Below are 21,969 nucleotides of genomic sequence, written 5' to 3' on the forward strand. Positions count from 1 at the left end.
AAAGTGTTTCTGGTTTAAGATTGCGGATAGCTCCAAAGATTTATCTCCTTGCCCTCTTGCTCCAGTAAAATGAAGGAAAAGGAATCAAAAAGGTATGAAAAAATCTATTGATACACATATCACCTTGGATGAATCTCATTATGCTGAATGAAAGAAACCAGTTTTAAAAAGTTACAGATTGTATGATTCCATTATGACATTTTTAAAGACAAAACTATGGAGATGGGGAGCAGTTCAGTGTCCAGGAATTATAGGTAAGGGGAGGGGAGATTATAAAAGGATAGCATAAGGGAGTTTTTTTGGGGTAGGGCTGAAGGGACTGCTCTGTATCTTGATTAGTATGGTGGCTACACAAATCTATACATCTGTTAAAATTTACAGACCTGTATACTAAAATGAAAACAGTAAAATTTATACTTTAAAAAATAATTTTTAACGGTATTAGATATTATCTTTTAATAATATAGTTGTGGACTAAAAGATATCAGCGCTGTATAAAATCAGCCAATTATGATAAACTAGCATATTTGCCTTTACTGTGTTTCTCATTAGCCTGAATTTAGAAAGGACTTTAAAATTTTATTAGAAAGTATTTGAATACATTTTGTTTGGTACTGTATTTATTCAATAAAGTATTTAAGTGTGAAAAAAATTTTTATAAAAGGACTTTGGCCCAGTGGTTAGGGCGTCCGTCTACCACATGGGAGGTCCGCGGTTCAAGCCCCCGGCCTCCTTGACCCGTGTGGAGCTGGCCTGTGCGCAGTGCTGATGCGCGCAAGGAGTGCCGTGCCACACAGGGGTGTCTCCCGCGTAGGGGAGCCCCACACGCAAGGAGTGCGCCCCGTAAGGAGAGCCGCCCAGCGCGAAGGAGGGAGCAGCCTGCTGAGGAACGGCGCCGACCACACTTCCTGTGCCGCTGACGACAACAGAAGTGGACAAAGAAACAAGACGCAGCAAAAAGACACAGAAAACAGACCCCCGGGGAGGGGAATTAAATAAATAAATAAATAAATCTTTAAAAAAAAAAGGTCTTTGCTTACAAGAATAAAGAATATAGAGGCGACAGTAAAAGGTAAGAGGTTTCAACTTTTTGGAAGACAGAAAGCAGATGTTATATAACTGAGTTGGGCAGAGGAAGCTGCAATCTAAAGAGACTACAAGGGGATACCAGTGAGAAGTAAACTGATTGGCCTCACAACTCAAGCAGCTCACAACTTGGAGGAAGAGTTAACATCAAAGAGGCCTGAAAATGGTTCAAAGTTGTATGCAACAGAATGGTTAGAGTCTCAAGACCCCGGTCCTACCCTTCTTAGCCACATATATCTCTCATCTTCATTACTGTTTTCCAAAGGCAAGAGACCAGAAAATTCTGAAGAAAAATGGGAGACAATTAGGTTAGAAGGGATATGTGGAGGGACAGATAGAGGGAAGTATATATGAAGCAGAAATTAGAAGGTGACATAGAGAATAAGGGAAACAGAAAATTCAAGCATTAAGAAGCAACCCTGCCCCCAGGCCTCTTTCTTCCAAAGAATATTGGAAGATTATTCCCTAGAGAAAGTGAACAGACCCAGAGAAAAGGCCTCCAACCAAAGGACTGGCTCCCAGCCAATCATTCCCTAGTGAACCATTTCTCAAAATGTGGTCCACTTGTGGATGCTGATCTGCCAATTATTCATGACTTGTCTAAGCTTTTTATCACGAACCAGGTAGTTTGCTGAGTGGCATTCTGACCAGCACGATGCTAGGGAAATTTACCATTTGTTAAGCACAGCCCATTTACACAGAGCTCTCAATTACTTATTATGTCTACCCAAATATGACAAATTGCCAAGCCTATCCAGAAATACAAGTAAAGTTGTCTATACTAACAAGAGAAAAACAAAAATTAAAACAAAGCAACCACAAAAATCCTGGTATAAACAGTAGGAAGCAAAAGAGGGGAAAAGTATTATTCCTCTATATATATATCTTCAGAAAAATAATGCAGTCTATCATGAACTAAGAACAGGATGTTTTGAGAATAGAAATGAAGTCTTGAAAATTAAAAAATTTTTAAATGCATTAAAATTTAGAAGGTAAAGTTGAGAAAAATCTAAAAGAACAGAGACAAAATGAACAACTGCAGAAAAGAAGAAAATTAAGCACCATCTAGGAGGTCCACCAATGGAAATTAAACGAGAGTAGAGTAATACCTTCAAAACTCTGAGGCAAATTTATTTTTTTAACTTAAAATTGTATGTGTAGTAAACTATTAATGAAATATGAATGTGGAATAAGGATATTTCAACATCTAAGGAATCAGGAAATTTACTTCTTATATATCACTTCTTAAGAAACTATACATTTTAGGGTGCACTCTGTAAATAAGAGAGTAAACTAGGAACCAATCAAGGAAAGTTATGAGATAATAGCTGTGTTGCCAAGACAGCAACGAGTACAGAGGGCACAGAAGGACAAGTGCAGAATAAAACACTCCAGTAAAAACAGGGAATCAAACGATCTGGGTCTGACTGGGACAAAAACCCTTCAAAACTAGAGATGGGAACATGGTGGGCATCATGGAGAAGTTGGAAACATTTTAAGATTTATTGAAAGTTAGTGTCAAAAAATGAGACAATTATTATTCAGGAAAAAACAAAATTATCCTTAGCTCTATAGTATATAATATTTATACAGTCAATTAAACAATGGCTGTGTTTACTAAATATTGTAACTATATAATGGGAGAAGATACATGTGTAAGAGAACTCAATCACCACGAACTATTAAGAAGATAATATTGTCTAAATCCATTAAATCAAGCAATAGAATACACATATTATTTATGTATATTCTACCAGTAGAAATGACTTTTTTTGCAGTTTAAAGTGATTGTCTCTGCAGATAAAGAGAGTTGGAAGAGGCCACTACTATTTTTTAATATAAAACCTTTAGGACTTAATATTTGATTTTTTAAATTGTGTACACGTTACTTTGATAAATTATATGCGTGTGTGTATAAATAAGGTCACCATGCTCTGATTTGTTTTTAGACACAGTATTTATTTTGAAATTTCAAATGATATTAAATGAAATGTGCTTTTGTTTACCGAATGGAGAAAGAATTTTAAAAAGAGTTCCAAAGCCCTTTACTAAATCATCCATACAGTACAACAGACACTTAACATCAATATTCTTCTTGCAAAAGCAATACTAATAGCACTGCTCTCCACCCTTCTCCAAAATAGCCATGTACATAAAGAGCATTATTTCACAGCTTAACCAACAAAGTACCAGGCAATAATCTAAAGATATGTTTCCATAAGAAAGGAGGCAGCAGGTTGAACAGCATTCACTGACCCGACTTTTTTGGCTGCCCCTCTTTCCTAAGTCAGGTTTTCTACTTCCGATGTGCCCTGCTTCATTATTTTCTTCACCCTTCCTTTCTAACAGTTCCTCACATTATTTTTACCAGATATTCCCCTTGATTTACTACCAAACTTAGCTAGTCTGCTCATAACTCAAGGTGACAATATGACTATTCCCTGGCAAGAACAGATGTTTCTCAGTAATTTAGGTAAATCTTGCAGTTAATGTTGTAGACATGATTAATAAATAGAATTATGGCAACCAATTTAACAGTGAATGATATTTCGTTAAATCTAGCTATGGAGATGCTAAGCCTTGGACTTATCCTGGGTTAAAATTTAGTGTGAAACAGTAACAATAACACTGGGGAGGCATTGTTATTTTAGCAAGACAAACAGAGAAATTAATTTTCTTCCTTTTTATTAATACAGAACATACTAACAGAAAGTGTGTGTATATAAATATCTTTTAATATAATCAAGATTACAAATAAACACTACCTCTACCCAATAAACAAGTAATATTCCACTTGACTCTCCTCTTGGTTGAATGATTCTCAGTTAAATAGTACATGGTTATTTTTAGCAATTTATTTTTAAACTGCCTTATGATTGCAATTAAATTTTTTAGCTTTTACTGACTGCATAATTCCTTCAATCTAGAAACTTTTCACGTCAAAATATTTCCTACAAATTAATGGATTTTTCAATGCTTTCTACTTAAGCTAGTTACATCAAAACGCAATATGATCCTTTGAAAGCCGAATATGCCATCAACTTCTCCAAAAGATTAGCACAAAACCTATAAGAAAGAAATGCCCATCCATCCCTCAGTCCCTCCCCACCATGCTTCACAGAGGCTAGATGCCTGTTCCAAACTCTTCACAGGAATCCCTTAGAGCTCAAATGGCAGGAGACAGGAGGAGCTTAGGCCAACAACGTAAGTGTAAAATAGATAAAACTCCCAATATATTTTAAGATTTCGTCTTCATCATAGATGAGAAAATGCTGGAAGGACTCTTCAATTTTCTTTAGCGGCACATTTGGTCCCCCCATTAGAAAAAGAGATGCAGGATAGCAGTCCTCCTTAAAAAGCACAAATTTAATCTGGAAAGACTTACAGAAGAGCCCTCTTCGCTCAATGATATGTTCCAGAAAATAAACTGCCACGTGCAAGAGGGACAATTTTTGGAATAAAGAACAATATTCTGAAGAACTGACAAAATAATAAATATTTTTAGGCAAAGAATTATCCTATGTACTCAGAAGTTTCTGGATAATGATACATCAAGGGCATCATGCAAGCACTATTCTTACCAGTTAGAACATCATGAAATACAGGTTATTTTAACTGAATTTTATATTTTATACAAAATTTAAGAAGTGTGGCACATTTTTACTATTAACTATTACATTGCTTAAAAAAAAAATATTTATGAAAACTGCTACATTACCCAGACCTTTTGAATTAAAATATAACTGAAGGAAACCATTAAAAACTCTAAATAAGACATTCTTCTACATAAACATATGCATTTGTTTAAATTCAAAACAATGCAATTTAAATGCAATCAAGCCACTTCTGACTAAGATATACATTTTCATGCATATGAAAAAATAAGTTTACATTCACTTCAAGAACAAGTTTCATAGCAAACAAATTACAGCATTTATTCAATAAAGAATATTAAAATTATTCGTTAGTAGAAAATAAAATAACTTTGACCATATATATTATAACTTATCATGTATATACTCCAAAATCCACAGAATTCAACTATGAAAATTTAAAGAATTTCTTTTTAAAGTACATCTTAGGAAAACCAACCAAACAATTAGTACTTTAAAGAAAATGTGCATACATATCCATATTTGAACTGTACACAAAAACTGAAATACAGAAGAAATTAAGGTTACTGTTTTCAATAATTTCTGGAATACAGTATTAGTACTTAGGTCAAAACACTTACCTGCAAAATTAAAATAGCCTGAGGTATTTCCAAAGTTGAAGCAAATTTCTGAATGTTAAATACCGTAAGAATGAAAACAATCTCATTTGAATATTTATATCTGGTTTACAGTTGAGGCAGAAGATGAAGGTCTGCCAAGCAGTTTTCCCATCTCACCTACATTCTTTCTTCCCTTACATAGTACAAGCTTCAAGAGAAACGATCACATGTAAAAACATTTCAAAGGATTGGGGTTCCTGACTACAGCAACTTAACGAAATGGAAAGAGAAATTCTTTTAAATTCTCTTATCTGGGACCTACCTGACCTTTTCATACATAACCATTAATTCCTATGCTAGACATGTAATAAACATGTCCTCTGAAATCAAAGCTAAAATTGACAAAAACTGCACTGGATAAACTGAATAACATGAAGCACCTCGACAAAGATGGTACTTTAAGCCTTTACACACGACACATAAAAATAATGAAGTGTTTTATTTAGATTTGGTCGTTCTTTAGCTTTTGTATAACTCTAAAACCTGAAAGTTCAGCATGTCATTTTACTCTTACATCTTGCAAGCACTTTCTTCACACAATAGGCAAGCATAGACAGCATTCAGTATGTCATCAACACAGCATCAACATTTAAGCAACAGACGCATTTCACATGAAAGATATGCATCATATGGCCTATTCCAATAAAAAGCAAACATTAGAATGCCATTTCAGCAGTTACAGTGTTGATATGATCAATATAGCTAACCTGTTTTATACCCGTCATATATTTTCATAAGTCATCCATAGGGAAGAAGCAAAGGACAAAGATTATTTAAAAAAAAGTTATGTGCCAACTTCAAAAATGACATACTAACCAGACATTAGCATTCGAAAGCTAGGTTGAATAGGACTGGCCTTGATGCACATGCAGTAGATTTGTTTTCAGAATATAAAATTAAATGGTAATGTCAGCAGTATTACTACTGTTTCTATATTTATGATTAATTACTAGCAGTACAACTCCCAGAAGGAAGGAGATGGATCCAATAGTGATGTAAGCAATCCCCAAAAATGGATTTTTTCCTCCCATCCATGAGATAGTGCTCAAGATCATCCGTTTTCGTCCATCAAAAGAGTGTACAGGGTAATCTGAGAGGTGTATAGGAAGACTTTTCCATGTCTAGTTGTTGATCTTTAAAATATAATTTATAAGTTGGCATTTAATTGCTTATGATTCATTTGTATAATTCTATGATACACAAGTACTTTATCCATAGGCTTTGAATCACAAATAATAGTAATAATAATAATGACTGATTTAGCAAATTAAATGATTTAACAGTGAAAGCCAAAATATTTTACAAGTAAAAACAACCAAATTCAGGATTTAGAATTTTTCAGATACTTTTGCTCTCATTACATAGGAAGAGCAGAAGGCCACAAAGGAATATAAAGTGAAAAAGTATATCCAATACTGAACAATGGAGCACACACGAAGAGGATAAAAGACCAGGAGAAATGGAAGAATCAAGGGAATGGAAAGCTCTGTAAGTTCAAAGAGCATGTGCACTGAGCATTAGTTATAAGAATATGAGAGTGCTCTAAAGCATAAACAGAAAGAAGAAAGCTCAAGTTTTAAGATGCTGATGTGAAGCAATGATAAACTCACAAAGTGACAAAGAGTTTATGGTTGAAACAGAGTGGAAGTGAAGGGTGAAGAACAACGAATTGTTAAGATTTAAGAAATGAGATATAGTGTGGGTGAGATATCTACACAGACCAGTCTTAGGATTTTGGAAAAATTTGGAGTAGAGAAGAAGATAGAACTAAGACCTGAAGCAAAAAGGTTTACAGCCTTTTGAGTCAAGTATTAGGTTCCACTTGTTTCTTTAGCCTCTGCAATTCTCCATGCCCATATTCAGCGCTCTATGACCTCAAATGGTAGACTCAGCTCCACTAGTTTCTTAGACCAATCCTAACCTGCAGAATGATTTTAAGAGCTCTTACTAACCCGACATTCTGGTATCACTCCAATATCAAATCACCCATGCTATGTTCTCTCTGTATCCTAACCCTTAATTAAATAGATTTCTACAAGGATGTCTACATTATTTCTAATATCTAGTTCCTACCTTGTACAATTTTGATAATTAACCCCTGCAGTTTTGTAGGCCTAAACCATTCCAAGACAGTTTTCTGGGACCATGCCACAGACATTCTGGATGCAAACTGTCAGCTTTCTTGGAGCTAAGAATTACCAGGTGCTCCATAGACTTCCCTTTATTGTGCTCGAGGATATAAGTTGATGTCTGCCATTAATCTTCACTGGATTTTTTGGATTACCAACTGTGACAAAACTGCCCTCTAGTTTGGCTATACCCTCAAGATAATGTCCTTTTTACCAGCCCCTGACTGGGTTTCCCTGTCCAAGATTGTTCCTATGTGGGGCTAGTTTCAAAAACTTGGTCACTTTCAATCTGCCCCTATCAGGCCATATTCAGCTTTGTATTTAGGTGCTACATTGCAATATTAAGAGACTAGGATTCAAAAAAAAACCATACAAACAAAAACAAAACCCATATTTGAAATTGGGTCTATTAATATAACCAATTACTAATCAATTATAAAATCAAAATTATATACTTATGGGTAATTTGGATTAAGAAAAATAAAAACACAATAAAGACCAGCAAACACTTAAAATGCTAACATTCAGGAATCTTTTCATTTGTTATATATATATAATCAATAGAATAGAGATTTTAAAATATAAGGAACTAGTTTAGAATGAAAGGAACTTCCCTGTATTTCCCTCCTAGAAAAGACCTGCATCCAGGCTGATATGAAATGATCTAACTGACAGATCGATCTGGGGACACAGCCTATGGTGGTAGCTGATGATAGCCAGTGCCTCTGGAGTCAACAGCCTGGGTAACCTTGGGTTATTCTTCACTTATTGCCTGTGTAACCTTGGGTAAATTATTTAAAGGCTCTATGTTCCTGTATTCCTGTGTACAACATAGACTGATAGTTACCCCATAATGTTACTGCTTGAATTAAATAGAATAATGCATGTAAAGTACTTAGCACAGGATTAGCATATATTCAGAACAGAACAAATGATATTTATCAGGACTGAAAAGTGCACCTAAGTCATTAATGTGAAACAGCTAATGATAAAAATGTTTTGATACTGTGAACAGATCAATAATTATGATTATATTGATATGAAACAACATATCCGCTGAATTTTACAGTACCACCAGCAGGTTAACTCACTGGCCTTTGGATGAAGCGCAATTATAATCTTCCTTATAAAAATAGATAACTTAATAAATCAAGCACTTACATTTGAAATAATTTTACCAAATAATGTGCTTGAAGCTCTAGCACAAAGTATATGAAAATTTAAAACATTTCTGGAAGACATTAATTTTAAGATACACATTAAAGGAATATATTCATGCATACACACATAGTCATATAAAAATGCAGAGATCAAAAACTAAAGCACAAAGTAGCATTCCACCTATAAGCAGCTTAGACTAGGCTCTCTTTCAAGTTCTATGAATCTGTATAAATTGCCAAAAAAAAAAGGATACTGTATGTGATATTCAAATAGTATCGTCCAGCTGGTAAAGTTGGATGTAAATCACTTTTCCGCTCTATAAGACGATATAACTTACGAAAAGTAGGTAATGCTGCAGTACGCATCCAAACAATAAAATCTTCATTTATAAACCCATTATTATCTGGGTCAGAATCCAGCATGTATACTGGGTTAAGCCAGTTTACTGGCTTTGTTGTACCTTAAAAAAAGCAGGGAAGGATGGGAGAAAAATATTCAATTCTAGTAAGAGTTTCACTGAAAATCCACATTCTACTAACATAAACATGTCCAATACACAATCTGAGTATTTTTTCAAAGATACGAACATGTTAATATTAAAATGAAATCTAGAGACAAACTGATTCTTCATAAAACAACTTAAAAAATTAGAAAATATCTCAAATAAGAGAATACTAAAAGTAAGATATTGAGTATATACCAAAAGGTATATTCCTTAATGCAAAGATTTAATGGTAAGAAACACTATATTGTGAAAATAAGGTGGCATAGCAACAAAAATAAATTTGAATAATAAGTAACAGGCACTTATTTAAAGGAAACTTTACCACAGTTTTAAAAGATGGCTCAAATGCTTATAAGAATATACCACAGAAATTCCATTCAAGGTTAAAAATATACATTCCCTTTAGAATTTCAGTACATTAGAATGCACTATATTTTGCATAATTTGGTTTGAGATTTAGAAAAAAGTTTTTTAAGTATAAACTTTGAATTCTAAATATAAGAAATTTTAGTTACTTCATTAAAACTCCTAGTTTATACTTTTTTTGAAGTTTATATTTTTAAAGGGATATAGTAAGTTTTACCTTGAAATCGTTCTTCTAGGCTTTCTTCTCCAGGAGGATTTCTGAATTTCACATTTTTATCTGTCCACCAAGCGATACCTTTCTTTTTCAAAGGTATAGGCATAGGATCAGAGTCATTGCCAACCAGAAACAATTCTAGTGTATCTAAATACAAGAAAGGAAAAATATTCCTAAGTATCTCCTGAAAATCCACAATGTTTACTTACTTCATGAGAAATCAGAATCTAGTATTTGCTTCCAAAGGTGGTTGTGATAGAGTAGGCATATGATATGCATTTGCTATTGATTATTCATATGTGAATTACCTATAGTAACTTTATAATACTACATGAACTTCTTTTCTCTCAATACAGTTCTAGGTTATTTCCTTTATAGCTAGCTGACAGGTGATAGGTCAAATGTTTTAAAATTAACCCAAATAAAAAGAGTGCATCTGCCTCTCCCCCTTTCTTTCAATAATGCATTCCTAAACAGCTTCTGGCTTAGGCATTTCTCTCTCTATGTGGTTCAATATAGTAGCCACTAGCCCTCAAGGCTACTGAGCATTTGAAATATAGCTAGTTAAAAGCATAAAATTAGTATAAAATAAAAAATAGATATTTCATTAAAAACTTACACACTGATTACATGTTGAAATAATATTTTGGATATACTGGACTATATTTTAAATGTATTAAAATTAGTTTCACTTTTTTTTTTACTTTAATATGGCTGCTAGAAAGTTTAAAATTACATACATGGCTCTCCTTTATGGTTCACATTATATTTTTTTCAGATGGCACTGATTTATGAGATAATTTATATCAGATAATTAGATAAATACTATCAGATAATTTATCTCAATTATCCACTATACTTTCTTCAATTTATTTTTTAGCACATTTTTAAAATTAAAGTTAATAGATCACACAGAATGTTACATTGAAAAAACATGAGGTTCCCATAAAACCCACTCCCCAGCCCCCACCAACATTTTTGTAAACTATGTATTTTTGAAGACATATACATCACAAAAATTACATTAAAAAAAAATAAGAGGTTCCCATAAAAATGTACTCATTTTTAATGGTACAAATAAACCTGGCTTTTATTTTCTATAAAATAAATAAGGTGGCAGATTGTCACTCATTCTTCTTCCCAATGATAAAAATCCATTCTTAAAACGTAAAACTGCTCAAAGGAAAGTCATAAAGCATAATATCCCACTTAACACCTAGCTGACATATTTATCCTAAAGTTGTTAAAATTTCTCAATTTCATTCATGTTTACTAGACTATAGAATCACTAACAGATTATACAAATTATCCTAATTATATATGTCTATATCTCAATGTTTATACCTATAGCATACCATTAAACATGCTGTTGGCAATAGCTCCACAAGGAGCAATTGGTTTATCTTCATTTCTTCGATAAGGCTCACACTCCTTACTGGGATTCTGATTTTTAGAAGGAAGAAAAGAGAGAAATTATTGCTCAGGCCTTTAGGTGAACCATGATCTAATTCCAGTTACTGATTACCCCTACAAGTTTCTCACTTGAAATGCCTACAAACTACAGATAACACCTCATTTAAATACTCACAATGTATTCCTTTAATGTTACTGTATTATCTTTTCATGGTAACCTTTAATTGCATATATTTTCTCATATATGCATATGGCATCTTTTTTATTTTTATTTTTTAAAGATTTATTTATTTATTTATTTCTCTCCCCATCCCCCCCGCACCCCGGTTGTCTGTTCTCTGTTTCTATTTGCTGCGTCTTCTTTTGTTCGCTTCTGTTGTTGTCAGCAGCATGGGAATCTGTGTTTCGTTTTGTTGCATCATCTTGTTGTGTCAGCTCTCCATGTGTGCGGTACCATTCCTTGGCAGGCTGCACTTTCTTTTGTGCTCGGCGGTTCTCCTTATGGGGCCCACTCCTTGTGCGTGGGGCCCCCCTACTTGGGGGACACCTCTGTGTGGCACGGCACTCCTTGCATGCATCAGGACTGCGCATGGGCCAGCTCCACATGGGTCAAGGAGGCCCGGGGCTTGAACCGCAACCTCCCATGTGGTAGATGGATGCCCTAACCACTGGGCCAAGTCCGCCGCCTTTTTAATTTTCATGTCAACATAGAAACAGTACCTCAAAGAGTTTTCTGTCCAATAAAAATTTTAAGATATGGTCTAATGTCAATCCAGTTGTGACATAAAAGGAGTAAAACTAGAAGAGACTAGAGGTCCTGATTCCAACTATATACTAAGTGACCTTCTTGCACAAATCCCTCGACTTATCTGGGCCTCCCTTATGAAAATGGAAGAAAGGATGGAGGTAGGGGGAAAGAGGGAGGAAAGGAAAGAAGGAAGAGGTAAGTCTAATGCAGATTCCTAGACAGTACCAATCTTCATTAAATTATACACCCAGGTTACAGGAATATGAAAAATGCTGGCAAGGCACTTAGCCCTACTGAAAATCTCAAGGAGATATGACAATTACAGAGTTAAACTAGGGACTACTCTACTAAGACTGAGATTAGGTGAGTTGTTCTGGAACCCCCAGTCACAAAGTCACGTCTCAAAAGACAAATAGACCAAAACATTGTCAATTTGAAATTAACTAGACTCTGGTTAGGACTCTTAGGGCTAGGGCTATTCTACCAACAACCAACCTTGATTTGTATTCATGTTCTCTTTGTCTAGACTGGAAAAACAACTGTGTGTAGAAATAACAGAAGAAAGCTAGGAAGCATGTTCCATGGAACTCATAAAGTCTCTTCACTATGTGACCTCTCAGCTCTTTGGTCCTTCAGGCATCTGTATTTATAAAGCTAGGACTGTAAAGCTCTGAAGATTGATTATATATAACTAGCTTAATACTTTTTTAATGTCTAAATGAACTGTGTGCTTTCAAAAAAAAGTTATCAAGTATAAATAAAATCACAGTAGGGCAAATGAAACACTAAATTCTTAAGTTGTCTTAAAAGGAAGGAAAATAATATTTACCAACTATGTATCATGACTAGGAAGCATTAGGTGCTTTGCATTAAGCTGGCTCAGGAAAGCCATTTACTGAGTAGTTAATAGGTTCCAGGTACCGTGCTGGGTGCTAAAAACAGAAAAATGAATAAAATATTGCCCCTGCTTCTAAGTAGCTCATAATGTAATAGAGGAAACAAACCTATATACAACTAACCGCAATATGAAACAAGAGTTAAGATAAAAGTATCTATATCATTCAACAAATATTTATTAAATGCCTTCTACCTAACATATGGCAAAGAATGAAAGCCATGCTCCCTGCCCTCATGAGCTTACAGTCTAGTTGGGAAGACAGATAATAAATAAGTGACTATGTAATTATAAATCACAATATATGCTATGAAGATGCTATCTGAGCAATTACTGGAGGTAGAGGATACTACTTTAGACTCTGGTAAGGAAAAGCTTGTCTACTGAAGGAATAACAGATAAGTTAAGACCTAAAAGGAGAATAGGAGTCAGCCATGTGAAAAGCAGGCAGCAGAGTTTCACACAGAAAGAACTGCACATGCTATTAAGATAGAACTTGGGAAACGGATGTGGCTCAGCCAAATGGGCTCCCGTCTACCATATAGGAAGTCTAGATTTTGATGCCCAGGGCCTCCTGGTGAGGGCAAGCTAGTCCATGTGGTGAGATGGCCCATGCGGAGTGCCAGCCCATGTGGGAATGTCACCCCATGCAGGAGTGCCACCCTTCGTGGGAATGCTGCCCCATGCAGGATAGCTGCCCCGCCCAGGAGTACCAGCTGACATGGAAAGCTGGCACAGCATGACGATGCAACAAGAGACACAGAGGAGAGAAAATAAGAAGACATAGCGAAATAGGGAGTTGAGGTGGCACAAGAGAGTAATTGCCTCTCTACCACTCCAGAAGGTCCAAGGATCAGTTCCCAGAGCCGCCCAATGAGAATATAAGCAGACACAGAAGAATACACAGCGAATGGACAGAGAGAACAGACAACAGGGGGGAATAAGGGATGGGGAGGGGAGAAATAAAATATAAATCTTAAAAAACAAAAAAGAAAGCACTTGCTGAATGACATTGCAGTGACAGATACAGACCATTATATATCCTGTCATAACTTACAAAACTGTGTGGGAGAGAATGTAAACTACAATGTAAACGATAATCTACATTTAGTGGCAATGCTCCAAAATGTGCTCATAAATTGTTAACAAATGTATCACACTAATGAAGGATGTTGTTAATGTGGGAAATTGGGTGAGGGATAGGAAGCAGGGCATATGAGAATCCCCTATATTTTTTATGTAATATTTATATAATCTAAGTATCCTTTAAAAATAAAAAAGTATATTATAAAACAAACAAAAAAAGAATTTGAAAATTTGGCAGTAAAAGGTATTGAATAGAACCTAGTAAGAGGGAGAATGGCACATGATGAGATTACAGAGTTATGCACAGCTCAAATTATTCTGAGATTTTATTCCAAATGCTAGTAAACCACTGAGAGATGTTAAGTTGAAAAGTTGTGGTTATATATTTTTTGGAAGATCACTACAGCTATGTGGAGACTGGCCTGGAGGGAAGGGGCAAGAGTAGATGATATGGGCAAACAAGTTTGTTGAGTAGAACAAGAGATGATGGTGACTTGGACTAGGATACAGATGAAGTAAATATGTCAAAGTTTTTTAAGAGCAAACATTAAATAAAGTTTCATGAAAGGGTTCTGAGGAAAACAACAGACCTTGAGATGAGAAGATATCCAGGAAAGAGTTAGAATGGCATTCTAGGCAAATGAAATGGTAAATCTCAAGAAGGGTAGATTACTTGTATCACAGCACATGGTTAGCAAGCAGCAAACAAGGCCTATAGCGACCAGGACAAAGATACATTAAAAACAGAGTATAAGACAATGAGGTAGGATTGGTAGGTTGATACAAGATTTTGAAGGGACTTACAAACACAAACAATTTAAGTAATCTGGACTTCAATCTGCCCATCTTTAATGTCTTTAGAATTTGTGAAAGTCACCTGATCTTAAAATTATACTTTTGGTCTAGTCCAGGTGTCAGCAAAAGATAGCCCATGGGCAAATGTGACCCACTGCCTGTTATTATAGATAAAGTTTTATTAGAACACAGCTTTGCCCACTCATTATGTGCCATGTATAGCTTTTTTCACTCTACAACAGCAGAATTGAGTAGCTGCAACAGAGGCCCTATGTGGTAGGCTAAATTATGTATCCCAATAAAATGCATGTCCTTATTCTTAATCTACTTTCCCGTGGGTATGAAACCATTTGTAGAAAGGACCTTTTGAAGAAGTTATTTACATTTAAGGTGTGGCTAACGGAAGTCAAGGTGGATCTTACTCTGGATTACTGGAGGTCTTATAAAGAGAAGAAACCAGAAACCAAAAGTCAGATTAAGATACAGGGAGGTGCAAGAAGCCATAAGTCAGTGGAAACCAAAAAAGTCAAAGAAAGAAGAGGACACTGTCACATGACAGGAGGCAGAGATGCAAGCCAAGAAAACCCAAGGCCTGCAGCAAGCCAGCTGCAGAACACTACAGACTTTAGGGACTTATGAGAATTCTGAAATTTTTATTTTCAAAAACCTCTCTAGAGATTCTTAAGTAACCCACCCTGTAGACTCTACAGCTCAAGCTTCCCAGAAGTTAAAAGTGAAAGCAGGGCGGCAAACTTGGTCCAGTGGTTAGGGCGTCCGTCAATCACATGGGAGGTCCGCAGTTCAAACCCCGGGCCTCCCCGTGTGGAGCTGGCCCATGCACAGTGCTGATGTGTGCAAGGGGTGCCGAGCCACGCAGGTGTGTCCCCTGTGTAGGGGAGCCCCACGTGCAAGGAGTGCGCCTTGTAAGGAGAGCGGCCCAGCGTGAAAGAAAGTGCAGCCTGCCCAGGAATGGCGCCGCCCACACAGAGAGCTAACACAAGATGACGCAACAAAAAGAGACACAGATTCCCGTGCTGCTGACAACAACAGAAGCGGACAGAGAACACACAGCAAACAGACAGAGAACAGACAACTGGGGGAGGGGGGGAGAGAAATAAATAAATAAATAAATCCTTTTTTTTTCAAAAGTGAAAGCATATATGTTCAATTCTAAAAACAATCTCAGAAATTAAAAGAACTTCATTTACATATTCTTATCTAATATAATAATGAACAACTCCAAGAGAACAAATTTATACACTAGGAATGTTAGACTCATCAAAATCCCATTACAAGCAGATTAAGAAAGGAGAAATTTCAATGATACCTCCAAAAATGTGTTCTCTGGCTATCAGAAATAATCTGTGCAAATTCCAGGGGAAAAAAATATTTTAACTAAAAACCCTCACCATAACAAAGTATAAATGACAGGATGCACTTTAGTTTCACTTCAGTGTTATTAAATACTTGAACATTTCTAACTAAATGATTACCACATGTTCTTATTTCATAGACATCACATTTTCATATTCCATCATTTTACTTACATGTAAAGCACTAGAATCTCCATTTAGTTGACTATCATCTCGAGATTTCACATAACGACGATGGTTTTGGTAGAAATTAGACAGTCCATAATACATAAACACATTGCCCTAGAGAAACAAAGAGGGAAACTTTTTTCATTTTTTCATGATGTATAATTTGTTCATGTGTACATTAAAAGTTATATAATTTTTTATGGGAATTCTACATATCACATGATTGTTCTGTAAGCTCATAACTCCTCTAATTAAAAAAAGTTATATAATTTGGATTTTACTAATTTGGAATTTGTGATAATTAAAATAGGTACTGTGGTAAATTCTACCAGTATTTAGCAATTTAAATCATACAAATTTAAATTAGGTTAAAGAAGACATCTTACAAAAATTCAAGAGTAAACTTTGAAAATATCCTTAAATACTTCAAAGAAGTACTATTTACATGTAAAACTAAGCCACTAAGTATCTATCAGTCTTCTCTGAGTTACTTTCAGTGTATATAATATTGGTAATTAGTAAATAATAAGATATTGAATAACTTTATAATCTTTAAGAAAAGTACTTTACTGTACTTAGTTGTACCAATCTGGAAATAAGTTGGGAAAGAAGGGTAGCCTACAAATACTAATATTTTTTAGAATATTTTTTAGAACTCCCAATTAAGCAGAACTCAGAAAAACAGGAGTTTAGTAACACTGTAAGTATGCTTTATTTCATTTGATATTTTCACAAGTACAATTATTTATTTAAAGCTTGATTTCCAACTGTCAAATTATGCAAACTTGCGCATTCTATATAAAGGAAATGTTTACATGGAAGCCTTTCTTGGGTATCAAACTTTGCTAAAAGAAACATTCAGAGACAATGAGTATGTTTTCTTTAAAAAAGTATGCTCTCAATCAAGATTCAGTACAACAAATTCAACTTGCAAATTGAAAGAGATCCTTTCAATGAATACTAAGACAAAATAACTTACTTGAAGTTCCCTGAAAAAGCTTTAGTCCAATTTAAAGTTTGGACTTGTGATGGAACACATAGCCCAGAAGAGAATGAATGTGAGGATGATCACCTTTGCAGAAGAGAAGTTCTGAAATAAGTGTTTGTGAATGGGATGGGAGACTAATGGAGCTTCCAAATCATTTCTTTAATTTGTCTTTTTTAGACAAAAGCAGAACTTAATGCATCTTTACAGTCTGCCCATTACATTTTTAAAAAATGGACCTTTGAAGATGCTTTGAATTTATATATTATTACTACTGAAACAAAGAAAAATAGTTAAATTCCCATCTTTCCCTAAATTTTATTTTTCCAGAAGCAGCATTAGTCTAGCCTTTATCTTATTGCAAAAGCACCTATAACCACTAGATAGCAACCACTGCCCAGGGATTACAAAAGTCATCACTACCTGTAGAAAATCTAAACTGCAGAAAATCTAAAATTGGCATGTATTAATGCAGTTTTGCTCCCCGAGGAATGAAACGTTTTTTAAACTTGATTTTTAGAAAAAGGGGAGCACAAACTTGTATTTTTCACCCCTAAAAAACATCTTGAATCTTTATATCTTTTAGTATATGCTCAGTTACCAGGAAGAATGGTAGATTAGTGTGAATGCAGAAGAAACACACACACACACACAACTGGAGTTCTATTTGCTTATCAAAATATAAAGGATTAATAAGGTTTCACTAAGTTTTTGCAATTTTTTTTTTAAGAACCGGAGGAAGGAAACTGAACCCAGGACCTTGTAAGCCAGCACTCAACCAATGAGCCACTTTGGTTTCCCTAAGATGGTTTTTCAGTTTGTTTTGCTTGTTGTTGTTGTTTTTTTCAGGAGGCACCGGGAAATGGGGAACTGGACCAGGGACCTCCCATTTGGGAAGTGGTCACTCAATTGCTTGAGCCATATCTACTCCCAATGTTTGCATTTTTGATAATGCTTCATATCTGAGAGAAAAAGTACAATTAAATTATGGGAGAACTAGTATTTATTTTCTAAGGAAAAAAGGGTTTTAGTATTAAAAGTATGTAAAAAACAGAGCAATACTTCAAAAAATTCAAGTATATATAGATATAAATTTGACACAAATTTGAATTATTAGTACAGACATAAAATTTTCCAATGAAACAATAAAATGATTTATACATTGTTTATAAAGCAGTAACTACAGCAATTCAAATAAATGCATTTAATTACTAGAACAATAAAAAAGGGTCAAACATATAAAACAATCTTCCTCAAAAGTGTACTGACTCTAAGAAATTAAAGTGACTTCTCTATTAAAAGAAAGTAACCAGAAAAAAAAAACATTAATGAAAAATCAAAATTTTTTAAATAATGGCTTTTCTAACACATTGCTTGGAAACACATACCTCAAATGGCTGTTCCAGTGTGAAGTTAATGGTACAAATACAGGGTGTCATAACCAGAGACAAACATTTATTGCAGGGACTGGAAGGGTCTGTTCCGGTATAATCAATCTACAAGAGAAAACATAACTAAGCACTTCCTTGGAGAAACTGGATACTTTAAGCACTTTTAATAACTTGCTATAACAAGGAAAAATGAGTCCAATGAAACAAGCTATAGCCCAAAGGAAAATGTTTTTAAGGTTTTCTCTTTATTTTGAGTGTGAGGTAGTAAAAACAGATTTGTCAAACGGTTGCAAGAAAGGCAACTGTTATTCCACTGGCTGACCTTTCCAAGTATATTACTCTCTCCTTTTTACCAAAAGAAAAACATTTATACACAAAAACATCCAGATAAAATTCAAAGCTATAGACAAATAAACAGCTATAAAATCTAAATTAGTAAAATATCAGAATACAGAGGTCAATAAATCAGGTTTTGCTCTTAAATCTTCTAATCTAAAATAACTTTAGTCACTTGAGCTTTCATTGATATAATTTTAAATTTAAAAAAATAAAATAAAAACTATGAGAAGTTGCAAGGGCTACCATTTTTTTAAAACCTGGCCTGAGAGAGCTAAATTGAGTACCTTTCTTTTCCATGATAAATAATTTTATGAACAACCCTACTAAATAAGTTCTACTTTAAGTTAAAAATTTTTTAAAAAGTCATCTAGGGAGGCAGATGTGGCTCAACCAATTGGGCTCCCATCTATCCTATGGGAGGCCCTGGGTTTACTTCCAGGGGCCTCCTTGTGAAGGCAGGCTGGTCCACGCCCGCGGAGATCTGGCACAGCAAGATGACGTAACAAAGGGAGACAAGCACACACAACGCACAGCGAATGGACACAGAGAGCAGACAGCAAGCAAGCAGCAAGAGAGGGGGGATAAATAAATAAAAATAATAATTAAAAAAAAATTTTAAAGTCATCTAATGCTTGTTTCTGAAAACTTGAACATATAAATCTTACATATGCTGTTCAATTTCTCTTCATAATTGAAAAAAGTAAAGTCAAAATCTATATTTAGAAAAGATTATCAGTAACTAACCACAATACCTAACTGCTTTTTAAAAACTACTTAATTGCTAAATAAATCATGGTTTTGTCAAACCTGGTAATCATCTCCCACAGAAGTATTCTCTTTTAGCAAAGCTTACTTACTAGTAAAATTTTGTTTGGAGAAAATTTACTTTCACTGTAAATACATAAGGCAAACTAAGTATATAATTAAGAGAAATAAACCTTTAAAACAGAGATCTCCTAACGGAAGAGAGAGGCAAGGCATATGCAATTTTTTTACTAGACCTGATGCCACAACTTTACACCCAGGCCTTATTCATGCACAATTTTACAATGAAGATCCAAGTTTTATGATGTTGAAGAGGTATAAGAAAAAATAAGGCTGTCTGGAAGAATGACCTATATATATATAAAAAAAAATCTTTGCACATTTATTCTCTTTTAACACTAATCTACGGATAAAAAAAATAAAAGTTTCCAATTGTGTCTATTGCCATATCTTATATCTTTGAACAGAAACCTCTCAAATCACTTTCTTGAATTAGTTTCCACAGCAAAGTCTGAAAGAAAGATTTTAAATTGTGATTAAGCAAGGATATATATTCTTTATTTAATTGAACAAAATAATCTAATGGAACACAAAATCTAGCAGAGTGTATTAAAGTATATTAAAAGAATGTTTTATTAGATCCAAGAGTAACTGCATAATATTAAATTGTACTTGAACAAAATCAAAAGACAGCTACAACGTTTTCATCACAATCTACTGATTTCCATTTTTTGTTCTTATTAAAGAATTATGGGCATACAGAAAAATCATGCATATAATACAGGGTTCCCATATACCATCCTATTATTAAAAGCTTGCATTTGTATGGTACATTTGTTTCCAATGACGAAAGCTTATTTTATAATTGTACTATTAACTATAATCTATGGTTTATTTTAGGGTTTACTGTGTTATACAGTTCCTTGGATTTTTTTTTAACAATTTTTATTCTAGTAACATATATACGACCTAAAATTTATCCTTTTAACCACATTCAGATATATATTTGTACTATTAATTACATACAGAATATTTCTTTACCATCGCCAGCACCAGTTAAAACTTTTCCATCCTCCCAAATACAGACTCAGATGGCTAAATAATACAGCAATATCATGTTTTATTGCACTTCACTTTAGTGAGCTTTGAAGATACTGGATTTTTAGAAACTGAAGGTTTGGGTTGACACTGGTAAAGCAAGTCTATTGATGTCATTTTTCCAACAGCATGTACTAATGTCACCTGTCACACATTAAGGCATCTATATTGTATTTTTAGACATAATGCTATTGCACACTTAAGCGACTACAGTAGGGAGTGGGTGTGGCTCAAGCTGTTGAGTGCCTGCCTCCCACATGGAAGGTCCTGGATTCGGTTCCCAGTGCATCCTGAAAAAACAAAAACCAACTCAGGGAAGCTGATGTGGCTCACTGGTTAAGTGCTGGCTTCCCGCATACGAAGTCCCAGTTTCAATTCCCAGCCCCTGGTACCTTAAAAGAAAAACAGACTACAGTATAGTGTAAATCTAACATTTACATGCAATGGAAACCAAAAAATTTGTAACTCACTTTATCATTAACACAATATCTGATTTATTGTAATAGCCTGGAACTGAACCCACGATATCTCTTTATGTACACCTGTATTACATTATGTATATATACCCTCTAGAATAGGGTGCAAGTCCTTGAGTAATACTCACTCTTAAACTTGACATCCTTAAATATTATAACATGAAACTAATACAACTTATGTCATATGAAAAGGGAAGAGGTTAGGGAAGAAAACAAATATATTCATTTTAGGTACATATACCATCATATTTGTAACGAAACAAGGAAGACATATTCATGACCATTACAGTCCTCGTTTCTGTAACTAGTCATGTGGTCTAAGTTCCTATTTATCACCACCTTCTTTCACTAGCCATTCCATGTTCCCATTACCCTCAGTAAGCACCTCAGCTGGTCATCGTACTCTGCCTGGTGGGGTGAGCCAAACTTTCATTCCTGATGATTTTGAGCCATTGTTACTCCTACTTGGATTGGGCTATTATAATTTTCCATTGACTTTAATCAGGGCATGGCAGTACTGAGAGATGCCTTTGAGCAGGGGTTTTTAATTTAAGCAGGGGTCCATGGACCTTAAGATTTCAGAGTCCGTGAGCTTGAACTGAAAAAAATCAACTCAATTAGATGTCCAACATGATGTGTGTGCTGCCTTGTAAAGTACTACACCACAGTTTAATGTTCTTATTCAAGATAAACAAGTTTGCAC

At 34.7% G+C, this 21,969-nt stretch overlaps 1 protein-coding gene across 3 annotated transcripts in view; it reads right to left on the reverse strand.

Annotated features, from left to right (window-relative positions):
* Window positions 1-3,024: 3,024 nt before the first annotated feature.
* The window catches only part of TMEM30A (transmembrane protein 30A), a 33,513-nt gene continuing 14,568 nt past the window's right edge, over window positions 3,025-21,969 (reverse strand). The window contains exons 2-7 of one of the 3 annotated variants that reach the window (XM_004464263.5): window positions 18,586-18,693; window positions 16,219-16,326; window positions 11,090-11,177; window positions 9,738-9,881; window positions 8,903-9,109; window positions 3,025-6,449 (exon numbers count right to left, since the gene is read on the reverse strand). In XM_004464263.5, the coding sequence (XP_004464320.2) occupies window positions 6,256-6,449; window positions 8,903-9,109; window positions 9,738-9,881; window positions 11,090-11,177; window positions 16,219-16,326; window positions 18,586-18,693 (849 nt within the window). In that variant the 3' untranslated portion in view covers window positions 3,025-6,255. Of the gene's footprint in view, window positions 6,493-8,902; window positions 9,110-9,737; window positions 9,882-11,089; window positions 11,178-16,218; window positions 16,327-18,585; window positions 18,694-21,969 lie in introns of all 3 variants that reach the window. The other 2 variants (XM_023590446.3, XM_023590445.3) reach the window with 2 other exon arrangements.

The sequence above is a fragment of the Dasypus novemcinctus genome, chromosome 11 (genome assembly GCF_030445035.2).
Source record: "Dasypus novemcinctus isolate mDasNov1 chromosome 11, mDasNov1.1.hap2, whole genome shotgun sequence".
Taxonomy (NCBI): domain Eukaryota; kingdom Metazoa; phylum Chordata; class Mammalia; order Cingulata; family Dasypodidae; genus Dasypus; species Dasypus novemcinctus.